Here is a 15897-nt window from a genome sequence, read left to right on the forward strand (position 1 = left end):
TACTCTGAGGGAAACGGGACATTCTGCTTCACCCGTGCCGTTCTACTCTGAGGGAAACGGGACATTCTGCTTCACCCGTGCCGTTCTACTCTGAGGGAAACGGGACATTCTGCTTCACCCGTGCCGTTCTACTCTGAGGGAAACGGGACATTCTGCTTCCCATTATATGAAATGAATCCATTAATTCCAGTACACAGTTTCCATTTCACACCTGCTGTGTGAAATAACAATATTTAAATAAATAATTTCATATGAATAAACACAAACTACAAACCACTGTTTCATAATAAAGTTTATTCTATATTACAAATAGTATTTTGTTCTTGACTGCAAAATAGGAATGCATTATATTTACATACACAGGTATACAATTAATTATAGCAAAGTTAGAGAAGCTGGCCTTTTCCCCCAGGTTTAGTTTTATCTCTTGATAGGATACTCTTTATCTCTCAGCAAATATGGTAATAGTAAAAGTATTTCTACTGTTTCTGTAACACCTGCTATAACACTGAGCTCTAGAAGGACCTATCTTCAGTTCCTACAAAACGTTGAAGGTGGAAGCTTTATCGAGTCCCTCGGCAACAAAGGGTCAGTAGTCTCAGACGAGCTTTGTCGCCGGGGAACATGGGGGGAAATGGAAACACCGTATGTTACAACACCAGGGGGCAGATTCACTACGACATTCTAGGACATTCATTCTCTTCACCACCAAATAAAAACAATGGACTTAGAGAGAAAACTTTGGGTAGCTAGAGACAGTATAATACATGGGTAATAGTGGGTCAATTTACAGTCTCTAAACTTAACAAGGGCTCCTAAACGTTGAGTTCTCTGCCAAGCTCAGTCTTATTTCCAAACTATTTTACCTGGGATTTTCCATCAGACTGAATTAATACAGTAGATTCCTTTCAGTTCTTTCTTATTGTTTATTTGATCACAAGCTTTGTGAACAGTTTGAACATGTTGGCAGTGTAGAACGTCCAGAGAACACGCTGTTCATGAATGTACCCCCTCGAACCTGAATACCAACCACTGACAGAACTCACCCCTTTAGACAGTTCAGTTGTGGATGAATTAGATATGGTTCATACAATAGACAGCGATGGTGTGACGGAAATAAAACACATTTTACAAAACCCAATCAACTAAGAAGCTTTCAGGATCAGAGCTAGTGTGGCTATTGAAGCTTCCAGACACCTGTTTCTCTTTGATGAGTTCATCAAGAGACGTTTAATCATTTGAAATTGTCCAAAGGAGAGTTTTTGTTGTTGTTAAAACCACTAGAATCTTTTCAGTAAGTTTGTGCAGAACACCTTTAGATGTAGCAGTAGAATCGAAGGACAGCAAATACTAACAGACAAGTCATCTATGATTGACTTGAATGTATTGTAACCCCATAAGACCATAAGGATTCCAATAATGAGGCATGTTGTGCGATGGGTTTTGTATGAGCAAGCTTTTTCATTGAACCCTGAAAGCCCTCCTAATGCTAGTTCCCTATCCACTGAGCTCTTCAGATCAAACAACTGTCAAAACAGAATCTAAAAACCACATCCAAAACTATAGTAACAGGTGGCGCAATAAGACGTTTACAAGGTAGCTTTGCAGCCAGTCCTAGGCTTACAAAAATAAATGTCATTTTTTGAATGATAAAATAATAGAATCCAAAGGTAAGGTTATAGGCTCGGGGAGATAGTTTCCAGATAAAAACACAGACAGACACTAGAGAAGCAATAGCAGCCAAGGAAAGAGCAAGAAGCTCACTGCAGAATTAGTCTACCAGACCCAAAACCTGAGGGTTCTGGAACTGATGAATAGTCACTAACTATTGGAACATGTATATGGATGGGTGTTAGAGGACCATCTACTCTGAAAGGACTAAGCAAAAGGACTGAATGAATTAAAACTTAGTCATGAGTTATTGTACTACATCAGTCCATGAAAATTCAAAATAACCGTTTTGTTTGTGAACCGTTTAAAGTTTCCTAGTAGCAGTAGATAAATATATTTGATTGCAAGGCAGTTCCGTTTCATAACATCCAAATAGGTCAGCATGCAAGGGTATATAATATATTGGATTTTAAGGTACCACTTTATTCTTATTAGCATCTAACACTTTCACAAGACATGGTAATGAGAGGTTTGCATGGGCTGAACGGGAGATAAAGGTTCCACCTTAACGGTTAGTTATAGTTTTAACATGAACAATCCACTTTTTTCCCTCAGATTTTTCTTCCAAGCAAAATAAAGAAAAGAACACATCCACATCATCATTTGCAAGGCTTATTTTCTCTATTTTCCTCTTTTTTTTGTCGTTTTAAATTGAAGTTTTACATGCGCTTAAAAAGCCAATAAGGACCGAAGGTGGACCGAGGGCGGTCTCCACACATTCACATCACCACATGGGGCACGTTGTCAAGGCAAAAGAAAGGTCAGAGGTCTAAAGGAAAGGAGGGTTTCTCCATCGTTTCTCTCTATCTCCCTCTCCCATCCAGGTTATCACATTCCACAAGTCTGTTCATGTCCGTTTCCGGTCGTCTATTTGACGTCGACTTGTTTTTCTCACTCTAGTTTCAGCTTTTTGAGGCTTGGAGAAGGCTGCGGAGGACGACTACACTAACACACAACATGAGCGACCCAGAGCGCTCAGAGTTTGGGATTCCCGCATGGAAGCTGTCTCCACACTTGTGCAAAAAAACTGACGTGGAAAACCGGACAAAGAGGGAAGAAAAACGGTGTGCCAAACACGGGAGAAACCGGGACGGCAAGGAGGAGAGCGGGACTCGTCCGCGGCTCCCCCTTCGGCACACTGAGGTCAGAAAATCACACAGGGTTAAGTCTTTGTTGTTGTTGTTGTGGGGTGGGTTTTTCTTTCACCAAATCCTTTTCCCGTGTCATTTCCTTTAAATACATTGTTTTTAAATAACTTTTTTTGTCTTTTTAAAATGTCAAGCTCCTTTGGTTTTTCGGCTGACCAGTTATGTCCATCAATTAATTCCCCCCGTCCCAAGTCTTTACAGAAGGTCTCTCTCTCTCAGCAGAGCAGATCCTATTTAAGCAGTACCGCACCGTCTCTGTCATGTCTAAAGCATGGGTCCATGGTAAGACTGCTCTAGTGAAGCGTCCCTCTCCTCCTCTCAGTAGATGTCAGTCAGCTCCCCTAGTATTCAGACAGTGTGATCAGAGGGTGAATCAGGAGTAGAGATCCCCTCAGGACAGCTCTTGGACAGCTGCCGTGTGTATCTGTTTGTGTGTGTGCTTTGATAGACCGGCAAGTGACCTCCATCCGTTAGCAGCACACATGGGTCAGACTGACCGTTCCAGGTGTCAGAGCTGTCGGGTCACTGTGGTCAAGAGTTGGATGTGTGCTTCTCGTCACAGAGGAAGACCAGACAAACCTGGGTCTGTCCTCCACTAATTAGTCTTATAATAGTCAGGATAATTGAGCAGGTACCACACAAGCCAGACAGATTCAGAAGATGAGGATTGTTTATCTATAGTTACTTGGAGGGGTTGGTTGGTGGGTGGGAGCAGACTTGTGCCAATGCCACAAAGGGGAATCTGTTCTTCTCTGGATTTCAAAGTCAGTCAGGTTTTCGGAAAAAAAGGAAAATTCAAGAAGCACTAACTCTCCCCAGCCCCTATCGGAGTTTCTTTAAATACACCTCAAAGCTACATTGAGAAAACAATTCTGGAGTTTGCCTATTTCCCAATCTTAAGAGCTGTGTGAACCAGGCAAACCTTCCGTTTTTTTGTCTTCAGAGGTGGTCATTTTGGTTTCCTCATTTATATAATACCACTTTGTTTTTCCACGTTTGATGTGATCTTGACTATAGCACTACAATTAACTGGACTCTGTAGTAGTTTCATTGACTAATATCCTATTCAGAAAGTCTGAACAAATTGATGTCCAACATTGTGGTTGCAAAAGACTTTGCTATCAGTGTTATTTTTAAAGGCAACATAAATAGAATGTTTGTTTCTCCCCCAACATGAAGGTGTAAATTATGCCGATATGGCGAGCTGGCAGACAACCACCCCTCCATCAGACTCTTCTACGTAGCAAAGCTGGGATGAGGCCCTCCCATTGCATGGTGGGAAAAGCAGTCCCCAGCTCTGCCGACCCTCCAGTCAGTCCGTCAGCCAGTCTTCTCAGCACGTCCTATGAAGCTGAGCGGATGAGATGCCAAACACTTGTCAGGAAGAGGAGGAAGAGGAGGAAGAGGAGGAAGAAAACAGGACAATATGTGTTGTCTTTGAAACGGAGAGGAGTTCTGATGCTGATGACGATGGTGAAGAGATAGATGGACAGGTCTTTGCTCAGGCACGGCTCGGTTTCTGACGGGTCTCCCAGTGCGCCCTGGGAAGTGCGGTCCTCAGCTCTCCAGGCTCATGAAGGCCACCACCTGCTCCAGCTTGAAGGAAAGTCTCTGTTTCCTGGCGGCGTCGTCCTGCTCCAGCGCACACACAATCTGACAGAGAGAGACACACACAGCCAGTCCACGTGTTACTGTCAGCCCCACACACAGCCAGTCCACGTGTTACTGTCAGCCCCAGACACAGCCAGTCCACGTGTTACTATCAGCCCCACACACAGCCAGTTCACGTGTTACTGTCAGCCCCACACACAGCCAGTCCACGTGTTACTGTCAGCCCCACACACAGCCAGTCCACGTGTTACTGTCAGCCCCACACACAGCCAGTCCACGTGTTACTGTCAGCCCCACACACAGCCAGTCCACGTGTTACTGTCAGCCCCACACACAGCCAGTCCACGTGTTACTGTCAGCCCCACACACAGCCAGTCCACGTGTTACTGTCAGCCCCACACACAGCCAGTCCACGTGTTACTGTCAGCCCCACACACAGCCAGTCCACGTGTTACTGTCAGCCCCACACACAGCCAGTCCACGTGTTACTGTCAGCCCCACACACAGCCAGTCCACGTGTTACTGTCAGCCCCACACACAGCCAGTTCACGTGTTACTGTCAGCCCCACACACAGCCAGTCCAAGTGTTACTGTCAGCCCCACACACAGCCAGTCCACGTGTTACTGTCAGCCCCACACACAGCCAGTCCACGTGTTACTGCCAGCTGACAATGGCAGAGTAATGGCACATACAAGAAATGTTGCTTCTGTATGACAGTGTTTCTCCAACCTTTCCTCTGGGACCCATTGACGTCTCACAATTTAGTTGAAGACCTGAACTACCACATCTTATTTTTTTTGGTATTTGAAAAAAAATTAAAAAAATTAAACTAGGCATTATTCCACAAGAGAATGGCTTGATGATCTAAGTTGAGAAGTGTGTTATCTCTGTAGTAGAACAAAGACATGGTTGGGAGTCCTCCAGGAGAGGTTGAAGTGCTGATATACTCCGTCTGGGTTGTAAATGTATTTTATATGCATCTTCCAGATCGGCTGAACCTACAAGTCATCTACATTTCTACTTCAAACCCACCTGTGTAAGACTGGCTGTCCTAAATGGAACACTGCTACCTGTCTTGAATAAAGTGTGATTTTTGTCCACGGTGTGTTGCCGTACCTCCTCTGTGTATTTGCCCACGTAGGAGTAGATCTCACTGAGGGAGCTCATGCTGTTGAACTCGTTAATGTGCATCCGGGACTGCTCTGCCAGGTACGCATTCATGTCCTGGTCACTGATGGCCGGCATCTTACTGATGTCTGAGTAGTACCTGTGGAGATAACACACACAGCAGACTGTATTAGTGAACTGTGTAATCACTACATTTACATACATACACCCCAAAATGCTTTATTCTTGGATTTAAATGTCACTGTGGTGTTTCAGGGTTGTTTCAAGACTGAGGGATGTTTTAGCCTTTAGAATCTTGTATTGAACCTTTATTTAACCAGACAAGTCAGTTAAGAATAAATTCTTATTTCCAAAGACGGCCTACCCCGGCCAAACCCTAACGGCACTGGGCCAATGTGACTCCCGATCGCGGCCGGTTGTGATACAGCCTGGAATTGAACCAGGGTCTGTAGTGACACCCCTAGCACTGAAAGGAAGTGCCTTAGACCGCTGCGCCATTCGGGAGCCTAGAATAGGAATCATGCACTGTTAGAGACAGTGGTCTCGCCTCCAATCACTTTTCACAGCCTGAGCAGCCCTGACTATCAATAGACATTTACATGTTCTAATTTAGCAGACGCTCTTATCCAAAGCAATTAGGGTTAAGTGCCTTGCTCAAGGGTACATCGATATATTTTGCACATTGTTGGCTAAGGGTTTCAAACCTTTTGGTTCTTGGCCCAATGCTCTTAACCCTTAGGCTACCTGCCGCCCTCGTACAAATGGCCTAAATGGAGCTGCAAAGGCACTTAGCAGTGTATGTGAAACCCCCCCCTCTCTCTCACACAGACTGTGTCTCCAGGAAGCTCTCAGCTGCGTCAGGGTAAAGAGGGCTGGAGAAGGAGAAGTAATCAGCCAGTGTCAACAGCAGCTGAGGCCCTCTGTCAACTCTTTCATTAAAGATTGTCATTACCTGTTTAATTCCGGCACCACAACTGCTCCTGGACACCACACATTTAGCCTGATAAGTGTGTGGTGTAGTGTGGTATGTGGTGTGTGGTGTAGTGGTGTGGTGTGGTATGTGGTGAGTGGTGTGGTATGTGGTGTGTGTGTGCTGTGTGTATGGAGAAAGGAAACCGAGGCTATTAAGCTAACAGAGCAGGTTACGCGGCAGGTGGACATTGCAGGTTACTTATTGTAAGGAAGGTCACAGGAAGATCACACTCACTCACACACACCTCGGCCACCTGTGCAGGCCAGGAGGGCAATTGGAGAAAGTGAGTCGTGGGGTTTGAGAGGATAAAGGAAATTGAAGGGATTTCTGTCTCCAGGTTAAACAGCAGGTCCACCTGACATCTCTGGTTCTAGGTGACGACGTGGGGCCCAATTCCAAATCGTCTCCTTTCTTAGACACTTGATCTAAACATACTGAAAATCACACCTAGAGCAGGGGTCAGCAGCCCACGGGCCAAAACCGGCCTACAAGGGATTTTTATGCCGGCCCGCAAGAGATATTCATTTTGGAATTCAGCAACAACAAAAAAATATTGTATTCCTGCGAATCCTGTGAATAAAACAATATACATATGTGATCATGTCTCAATTTAACCAAGGCATGAAATTATTGTTATTTTACAATATATATATATTTTTGGCTTAGTTGTAGTCAATTTGCAGTGTAGAAATTATTATAATTATGTTCCGGTCACCCCACCATCCGCTCCGACAAAAATGGTTCTGCAACTGAATCTAGTTGCCTACCCCTTGGCCACAGGGTCGACTTGGAATTGAACATTTGTTATTTGTTATCAGGCTAGGAGAATTGGGTCCTGCCATGCTTGATGTTGACATCCAATGAATGGTAGAATCAGGATGGTAACAAGTGTACCTTTGTTTTTTTGCAGACAGATGCAAAATCCAGTTAACAGCCTCCTTCTGTTCAGAGGTCTATCAAGACCCCCCCCCAGAGAGCTGTGAATGTAAGTATGCAATTTCCCCTGATACGTGTGTTAATGTCAGTGGTTTTCACTTTGATTTCCCATTGTAATCTTCTATCCGAGCGGAGGATCAAATGAACTGCATATATGACAGGTCTGATGAACTTGTCAGGGTCTGGGGCCAATTAAATCCCACCTCAAATACCGCTCCAACTGAATGGAATGAATAATACCAGTCTGTGTGTGGTTGGAGGCTCTGGGGGAACATGCATGTCCAACCCTTGCAAACCACTCCAACCATCAAATTGTGCCAATGCCACATAAATCAACAAGACCCCAACACAACTTAAATCCTGTAAGATGTCAGCTTTCAGAAAAGTGCTGAGTTAGTAAGATACAGTTGTAGGAACTCATGCACCGAGACCCACAGGATTTCTTCCTTGTGTTAAATCATATCAGATTGCTTTTCTGTGGATGTCATACAGTAATAACATGTTAAGGTAGAGTCTTCCCAGAGGGGCACAGCTCCACTACAAGACCAGAGGCAAACTGCCCAATCCCCAAACGTACCATAACCAAGCTATAGGCTTCCATTATGGTGCTCCTACCCCTCTCCCAGGTACGGCTATACAATAACCGCTAACCTCCACAGCGCTTATGAAGATGTAGAACGGAGGAGAAATCACAGGAAGACATGTATTTGTGCCTGAGTATTCCTCTCACTCCGCCTTCTTTTTTAGTTAAACTCTGCAGTCTGTCTCTTTGAAGTGTTTTTCACAGTGTGACTGAAGTGTCTGTCGGGCTGGATTGGAAGCAGAGTTGAAGACCTGTGGATGTGTGTGTTACAGATTGTATATGTGTGTGTGTGTGTGTGTGGGGGGGGGGGGGGGGGGGTTGAAGACCTGTGGATGTGTGTTACAGATTGTGTGTGTGTGTGTGGGGGGGGTGGGGGGGGGGGGGGGGGGGGGGGGGGTTGAAGACCTGTGGATGTGTGTCTGACAGAGTAGGGGGGGGAGTTGAAGATGGGGAAGGAAGAGAGAGAGTGGGAAGAAAGAGTGAAGCGATAGTGGGGAGAGAGGGGGAAGGGAGTGGGGAGGGAGTGGAGAGAGAGGGAGAGGGGAGTTGGGAGAGAGGAGGAAAGGAGCGTGGGGAGAGAGGGGGAAGGGAGTGGGGAGGGAGGGGAGAGAGAGGGAGTGTGGGGAGAGATGAGAGAGAAGGAAGAGAGAGAGAAGGAAGGAGGAGAGGAAGGAGGAGAGAAGGAAGAAAGTGTGGGAAGAGACTTGAGCTTGTCTGAGGTGTTGGACTCGATGACAGTCGCTATCCATTATAGAGCTGTGATTGGTTGGCCAAAATTCATGGACAGGGCTTAGGGAAGGGTCAATTGTATATAGATGGGCAAATTAAATCGTGTGATTATGCTGATGGTCTCAATGCACATCACAACCTTCAGGTAGGCTTTGCCAATCAACATGACTGTGAGATCTAATTTGCCTATCCTGATTGTGAGATGTAAGCACTGCAGGGTTTATACACACTATTTTGAGATTTAATTTGTTAATTAAGATTGATGCCAATGACGTGGAGGGACTAATCATACTACAATTACACTAAATTAGATCTCACAAAATATGGATTGATCAACTAAACCTCACCTATAGAAACATTACATCTCAGAATCATGTGGATGCTAATTGGATTTTCTGCAAAGACTCCTGACCTTAGACATGAATACTTCCTTCAGACTTTTATGCTTCAGAAATAAACGCCAACTGGTCCACAGGTAATAGGACCGTCACATAGCTTCAGTGTGGACAGGAAGTCTCTGATTAAAATCTTATCACTCTCCCGATCTCCCACGGCTGTCGAACCCCGTCAGCATCTCCCGCTCCTAATGCCACATGACACGTCAACAGTTTACTCACTAGCTGCAGGTCAGACTCAGCCTGTGAAACGGGTCCTTATCAGTAATCACCTCACGCGCCCCAGTCGCAAGCAAAGAGCAGGGAACGCTAACAGGAACGCTAACAGGAACGCTAACAGGAACGCTAACAGGAACGTTAACAGGAACGCTAACAGGAACGCTAACAGGAACGCTAACAGGAACGCTAACAGGAACGTTAACAGGAACGCTAACAGGAACGCTAACAGGAATGCTAACAGGAACGCTAACAGGAACGCTAACAGGAACGCTAACAGGAACGCTAACAGGAACGCTAACAGGAACGCTAACAGGAACGCTAACAGGAACACATTGATATGAAGCTTAACAACCTCTAGATTGGCACTGCTGCTTTTAGTTAAATAGTAGTGATTCATCTGTACAGAGAACTACACTACCCATGATTCCGCTGTCTTTAGATTTGCTGTTTGGTTCTGAGAAAGTCAACATGTAGAACACAGGAGGTTGGTGGCACCTTAATATGGGAGAACGGGCTCGTGGTAATGACTGGAGCGGTATCAAAGGAATGGTATCAAATACATCAATCAAATGGTTTCCATGGTTTCCAGGTGTTTGATGACATTCCATTTGCTCTGTTCTGGACATTATTATCAGCCGTCCTCCCCTCATCAGCCTCCTGTGATGTAGAATCTCTGTCTGTATACCCTGTGTGTTTTAATCCTCCCCTCATCAGCCTCCTGTGATGTAGAATCTCTGTCTGTATACCCTGTGTGTTTAATCCTCCCCTCATCAGCCTCCTGTGATGTAGAATCTCTGTCTGTATACCCTGTGTGTTTTAATCCTCCCCTCATCAGCCTCCTGTGATGTAGAATCTCTGTCTGTATACCCTGTGTTTTATCCTCCCCTCATCAGCCTCCTGTGATGTAGAATCTCTGTCTGTATACCCTGTGTGTTTTATCCTCCCCTCATCAGCCTCCTGTGATGTAGAATCTCTGTCTGTATACCCTGTGTGTTTTATCCTCCCCTCATCAGCCTCCTGTGATGTAGAATCTCTGTCTGTATACCCTGTGTGTTTTAATCCTCCCCTCATCAGCCTCCTGTGATGTAGAATCTCTGTCTGTATACCCTGTGTGTTTTTATCCTCCCCTCATCAGCCTCCTGTGATGTAGAATCTCTGTCTGTATACCCTGTGTGTTTTAATCCTCCCCTCATCAGCCTCCTGTGATGTAGAATCTCTGTCTGTATACCCTGTGTGTTTTATCCTCCCCTCATCAGCCTCCTGTGATGTAGAATCTCTGTCTGTATACCCTGTGTGTTTTATCCTCCCCTCATCAGCCTCCTGTGATGTAGAATCTCTGTCTGTATACCCTGTGTGTTTTAATCCTCCCCTCATCAGCCTCCTGTGATATAGAATCTATGTCTGTATACCCTGTGTGTTTTATCCTCCCCTCATCAGCCTCCTGTGATGTAGAATCTCTGTCTGTATACCCTGTGTGTTTTAATCCTCCCCTCATCAGCCTCCTGTGATGTAGAATCGCTGTCTGTATACCCTGTGTGTTTTAATCCTCCCCTCATCAGCCTCCTGTGATGTAGAATCTCTGTCTGTATACCCTGTGTGTTTTATCCTCCCCTCATCAGCCTCCTGTGATGTAGAATCTCTGTCTGTATACCCTGTGTGTTTTATCCTCCCCTCATCAGCCTCCTGTGATGTAGAATCTCTGTCTGTATACCCTGTGTGTTTTATCCTCCCCTCATCAGCCTCCTGTGATGTAGAATCTCTGTCTGTATACCCTGTGTGTTTAATCCTCCCTCATCAGCCTCCTGTGATGTAGAATCTCTGTCTGTATACCCTGTGTGTTTTATCCTCCCCTCATCAGCCTCCTGTGATGTAGAATCTCTGTCTGTATACCCTGTGTGTTTTATCCTCCCCTCATCAGCCTCCTGTGATGTAGAATCGCTGTCTGTATACCCTGTGTGTTTTTAATCTGGGGTTGATTGAGTATTTCAGCTATTTGAATTGAACATTTCCTGTCCAAATAATGAATAGCACCTGGGTCAACTGAGATAATGACACAGATAGTCTGATACTACTGTACGTACAGTAGGCCCATGGCACCTTTGTATTGCAACACATCACAACCAAGCATCCTAACCTGAGCCCTACTCAAATCCACACAATCACACTCCACACACCTCTGTCCCGTCGACTGCCAAGCCTCATGAAGACTAAGGGCTCCATTCAATCTGATTCGCTGAAGTTCAGTGCTATAGCGTGATTGAAACTGAAAGGTAATTTCCTATTGAGCCCACATATGCAGGGTTTACTGTGAATGCATCCTCTGAAAGGGAGTAACTATAAGATAACCCATCTATATAACACTGGGACTAACTATAAGATAACCCATCTATATATCACTGGGACTAACTATAAGATAACCCATCTATATAACACTGGGACTAACTATAAGATAACCCATCTATATATCACTGGGACTAACTATAAGATAACCCATCTATATAACACTGGGACTAACTATAAGATAACCCATCTATATATCACTGGGAGTAACTATAAGATAACCCATCTATATATCACTGGAAGTAACTATAAGATAACCAATCTATATATCACTAGGAGTAACTATAAGATAACCCATCTATATATCACTGGGAGTAACTATAAGAGCAAATCAAATTGTATTCATTACATAAACAAGCGAGACTATATACAAGGGGTACCGGTACAGAGTCAATGTGCTGGGGCACCCGTTAGTCAAGGTAATATATACATGTAGGTAGAGTTAAAGTGACTATGCATAGATGATAAACAGAGTAGCAGCAGCGTAAAAGAGGGGTCTGGGTAGCCCTTTGATTAGCTGTTTAGGAATCTTATGGCTTGGGTGTAGAAGCTGTTAAGAAGCCTTTTGGACCTCGACTTGGCGCTCTGGTACCACTTGCCGTGCGGTAGCAGAGACAACAGTCTATGACTCGGGTGGCTGGAGCCTTGATCATATAGATCATGCACTGTTAATATAAAACACACACGCACATGCTTACACACACATGCATGCACACAGTGTCACACAGTGTCACACAGTGTCCCACGCACACACACACTGTACATCTCAGCCTGATGAATACGGTCCGAGACAAAACTCCTCGTTGGGTTCCAGTCATTTAAAGCACCACATACAGTATATCCCTGTCCTGCGGCTAGCGCTGAGCACTAACACAGAAATACTTTGGAACCGCTTCACAAGCCCCATCTTTTATTCAGCACTCTACCACTGACCAAATAAATGTAATAAAACTCTCATTTGGACAAATGACCACCACTACTGCTGTGCAGCGGTAATCTCCTAACTGCACACACACATGGTTGTACCTGGGCAGGACAGAGAACACACTGTGGCTGTGCCTGCCTCCCCTCTACCTCTCCAGCATTAGGAGGCACTGCCATCCATTCCCAGTGGGTTTTCATTTGGAGTGTCCTCCATGGCCCAGGGATCACAACACGACAGCCCTACTGTGTGTACTTATGAGACAAGGGGCAGACTACAGTCTATCAGGGATGTTTATGGACAAAATGGCTGGCACACATCCATAGGACGACAGAACCACATGTTGAACTGTCCGCTCATGTTACACTCACATGTAGCTCTATATAGAAACTGGCAAAGAGAGAGAGACATGCTGTAGTTACACACACACACACCCCAAACCAGCCCCCCCAACTCACTCACACTCACACACACCCCAAACCAACCCCCCAACTCACTCACACACCCCAAACCAGACCCCCCCCAACTCACTCACACACACCCCAAACCAGCCCCCCCAACTCACTCACACACACCCCAAACCAGCCCCCCCAACTCACTCACACACACCCCAAACCAGCCCCCCCAACTCACTCACACACACCCCAAACCAGCCCCCCCAACTCACTCACACACCCCCCAAACCAGCCCCCCCAACTCACTCACACACACCCCAAACCAGCCCCCCCAACTCACTCACACACACCCCAAACCAGCCCCCCCAACTCACTCACACACACCCCAAACCAGCCCCCCCAACTCACTCACACACACCCCAAACCAGCCCCCCCAACTCACTCACACACCCCCCAAACCAGCCCCCCCAACTCACTCACACACCCCCCAAACTAGCCCCCCCAACTCACTCACACACACCCCAAACCAGCCCCCCCCAACTCACTCACACACACCCCAAACCAGCCCCCCCAATTCACTCACACACACCCCAAACCAGCCCCCCCAACTCACTCACACACCCCCCAAACCAGCCCCCCCAATTCACTCACTCACTCACACACACACACACCAAACCAGCCCCCCCACACACACACACAGTGCACAAACTCTCCAAACCACCCCCCCACCTCACAAACACACACCCATCCCATCATCCTCTCACCTCTCCACCCAGCTCTTGTAACTGGGGATGTCCTTGGCGTAGAGCAGCTTGTTGGAGGGGGAGTCCTTGCCCAGGCGGTGTTCTGAGGTAGAGCAGGAGTCCATGAAGGTCTGGGCCACCACAGACAGACAGGCGTCCGTGATGCTGCTCTTGTGGATGTCGAACACAAACTGGGGGTTCTTGATCACATTCACCCAGAACCTCAGAGGTAGGCTATAGGGGAGGGACAGAGAGAGTTAGGGAATATCATGTCATGGTGGAACGTCAGAACCTTAGAGGTGGGCTATAGAGGAGACATCATGTAAACACAACACTCTGGCCTTACAGGGGACAGAGAACAGTCTATTACCACAAGATACACCAGGTACATTTCTAGGAATGCTTCTCTGTGATAGAACACAACAAATGAAACAGAAGACATCGAGGTGATTTTCTACATTTAGACTTTAATAACAATCCTTGTTCAAATCCAAATCCAAGCAGATTACATCCCTGAACATACAACAACTCACATTGGTTAAAGCCAGCCGGTGGATGTGGTCGGTCTGAGCTAACACATTCAGTGGCAGAAGGGAATGAGGACCCATTCACTTTGCAATCTAGTACACGGCTTGTTGCTGATGCCTTCTATTTGATGTGTGCGTGATTTAATAAAGCCCTAATCTTAAAAGCAGGCAACGCCAGGGCTTCATGGTTTCCAGCTGTGTCTGGGGGCTTCACACCAACACTGTTCATATTGCCTTGTATAGACATGCGGCCCATTCCATGCCTGTCTAGAATAATCAAAACACAAGTCTGTTTATTTGTTGGCCTTGGAACGAATGGAGAGAGGTAGCACAGGTGCTAGTGTGTGTTACAGATCAGGTGGTATAAAGGCAGGACTGAGAATTGCTTGGATTTCCTTCTCTCTCTCTCTCTCTCTCATTAACTGGGCAGCATGGTTTTGGATGACGTGGCAAAAGCCAAACCGGCAAGACACTGCAGTCTAGAGGATGGACCGACTGTGTGTGCAACATCAGGGAGGAGGGAGAAAATAACACGGAATCATTTGAATAACCCCTCTCCCGACATGTCCTCCCCCCCAACCTGCTGTACAATCATTCAGTTGTACGACCTAACAAAAGAGGATTTGGCGAGGGAAACCTTGGCATTATGACTGAATTAATCTGGACGAATCTTCTGGGATTAGCGGACGGATGAAAGGATATTAACACCGCCGTGATGCAAGTCTTGATTGTCGTCAATCTGGCGCAGCTGGCCAATACTAGGTTAAGGTCTAGATGGTTTCCGAGGGGAAAGGTCAGATTTAAAGAGTCTCTTCACACGTTCCATCTCTGGGCCAGGTCCATAATGATATTTAGATTTCAGTGAATGTGACACAATACAGGTTTATCTGACAAACTATCGCTAGGAGACGATAGAGAGCTGTGTTTGCATTGTGGCAATTGTTCTGCCAATACCTCCGTACAACCTAACTTTTCCCCAAACTGTAAAGTATGTTATTCACACTGTGGTGTCCAGGATCCCAGGCTAGACTGGCATGGGTATGAATGAAGATCTGAGTTCTGCCCAAGTGGTATTTGGTTATTGATCATTGTGCAGCTTTACATTGATTGTTGTCTGTGGGGGACGTTTCATTGTTTTGGATGTTTGATCTGATATAACATATCCAATGAGTCCAAACACATTGGGGTATGTGGAGAGCAGCTGTCCCCTTGGAATTGACATCTTCTGACATATTTTACAGATGTTTGAACGCAGTTATGACACTGCTTTTGTCTTTACAGAGATGAAGTCTTCAATCAGATAGTGAATGTGTCTCTGAACTGTCAACGGTCAGTCAGACAGGAACAACCCTTTTACTCAGGGAAGGTGAGAGTGCACAGCACTGAGGCACTACACTACATAGTATTGTCCAGGCCCAGTGAGTGTTTAGCCAGGTCCCAGATCTGTTTGTGCGGTCTTGCCAACTCCGTTGGTTTTCCCAGTAAATGTTATTATCCATTTTTGTTGGGCAGTTCGGAGTTGTCATTGTGCATGGAGTTGTCATAGTGCATGGAGTTGTCATAGTGCATGGAGTTG

At 45.8% G+C, this 15897-nt stretch overlaps 1 protein-coding gene across 1 annotated transcript in view; it reads right to left on the minus strand.

The window, feature by feature from the left end:
• Nucleotides 1–274: 274 nt before the first annotated feature.
• The window catches only part of LOC120031812 (plexin-A4), a 108007-nt gene continuing 92384 nt past the window's right edge, over nt 275–15897 (minus strand). Inside the window, exons 22-24 of the mRNA XM_038977633.1 lie at nt 13816–14028; nt 5548–5698; nt 275–4472 (exon numbers count right to left, since the gene is read on the minus strand). Coding sequence (XP_038833561.1) covers nt 4377–4472; nt 5548–5698; nt 13816–14028 — 460 coding nt within the window. The 3' untranslated portion in view covers nt 275–4376. The remainder of the gene's footprint in view (nt 4473–5547; nt 5699–13815; nt 14029–15897) is intronic.

The sequence above is a fragment of the Salvelinus namaycush genome, chromosome 38 (assembly GCF_016432855.1).
Source record: "Salvelinus namaycush isolate Seneca chromosome 38, SaNama_1.0, whole genome shotgun sequence".
Classification (NCBI taxonomy): domain Eukaryota; kingdom Metazoa; phylum Chordata; class Actinopteri; order Salmoniformes; family Salmonidae; genus Salvelinus; species Salvelinus namaycush.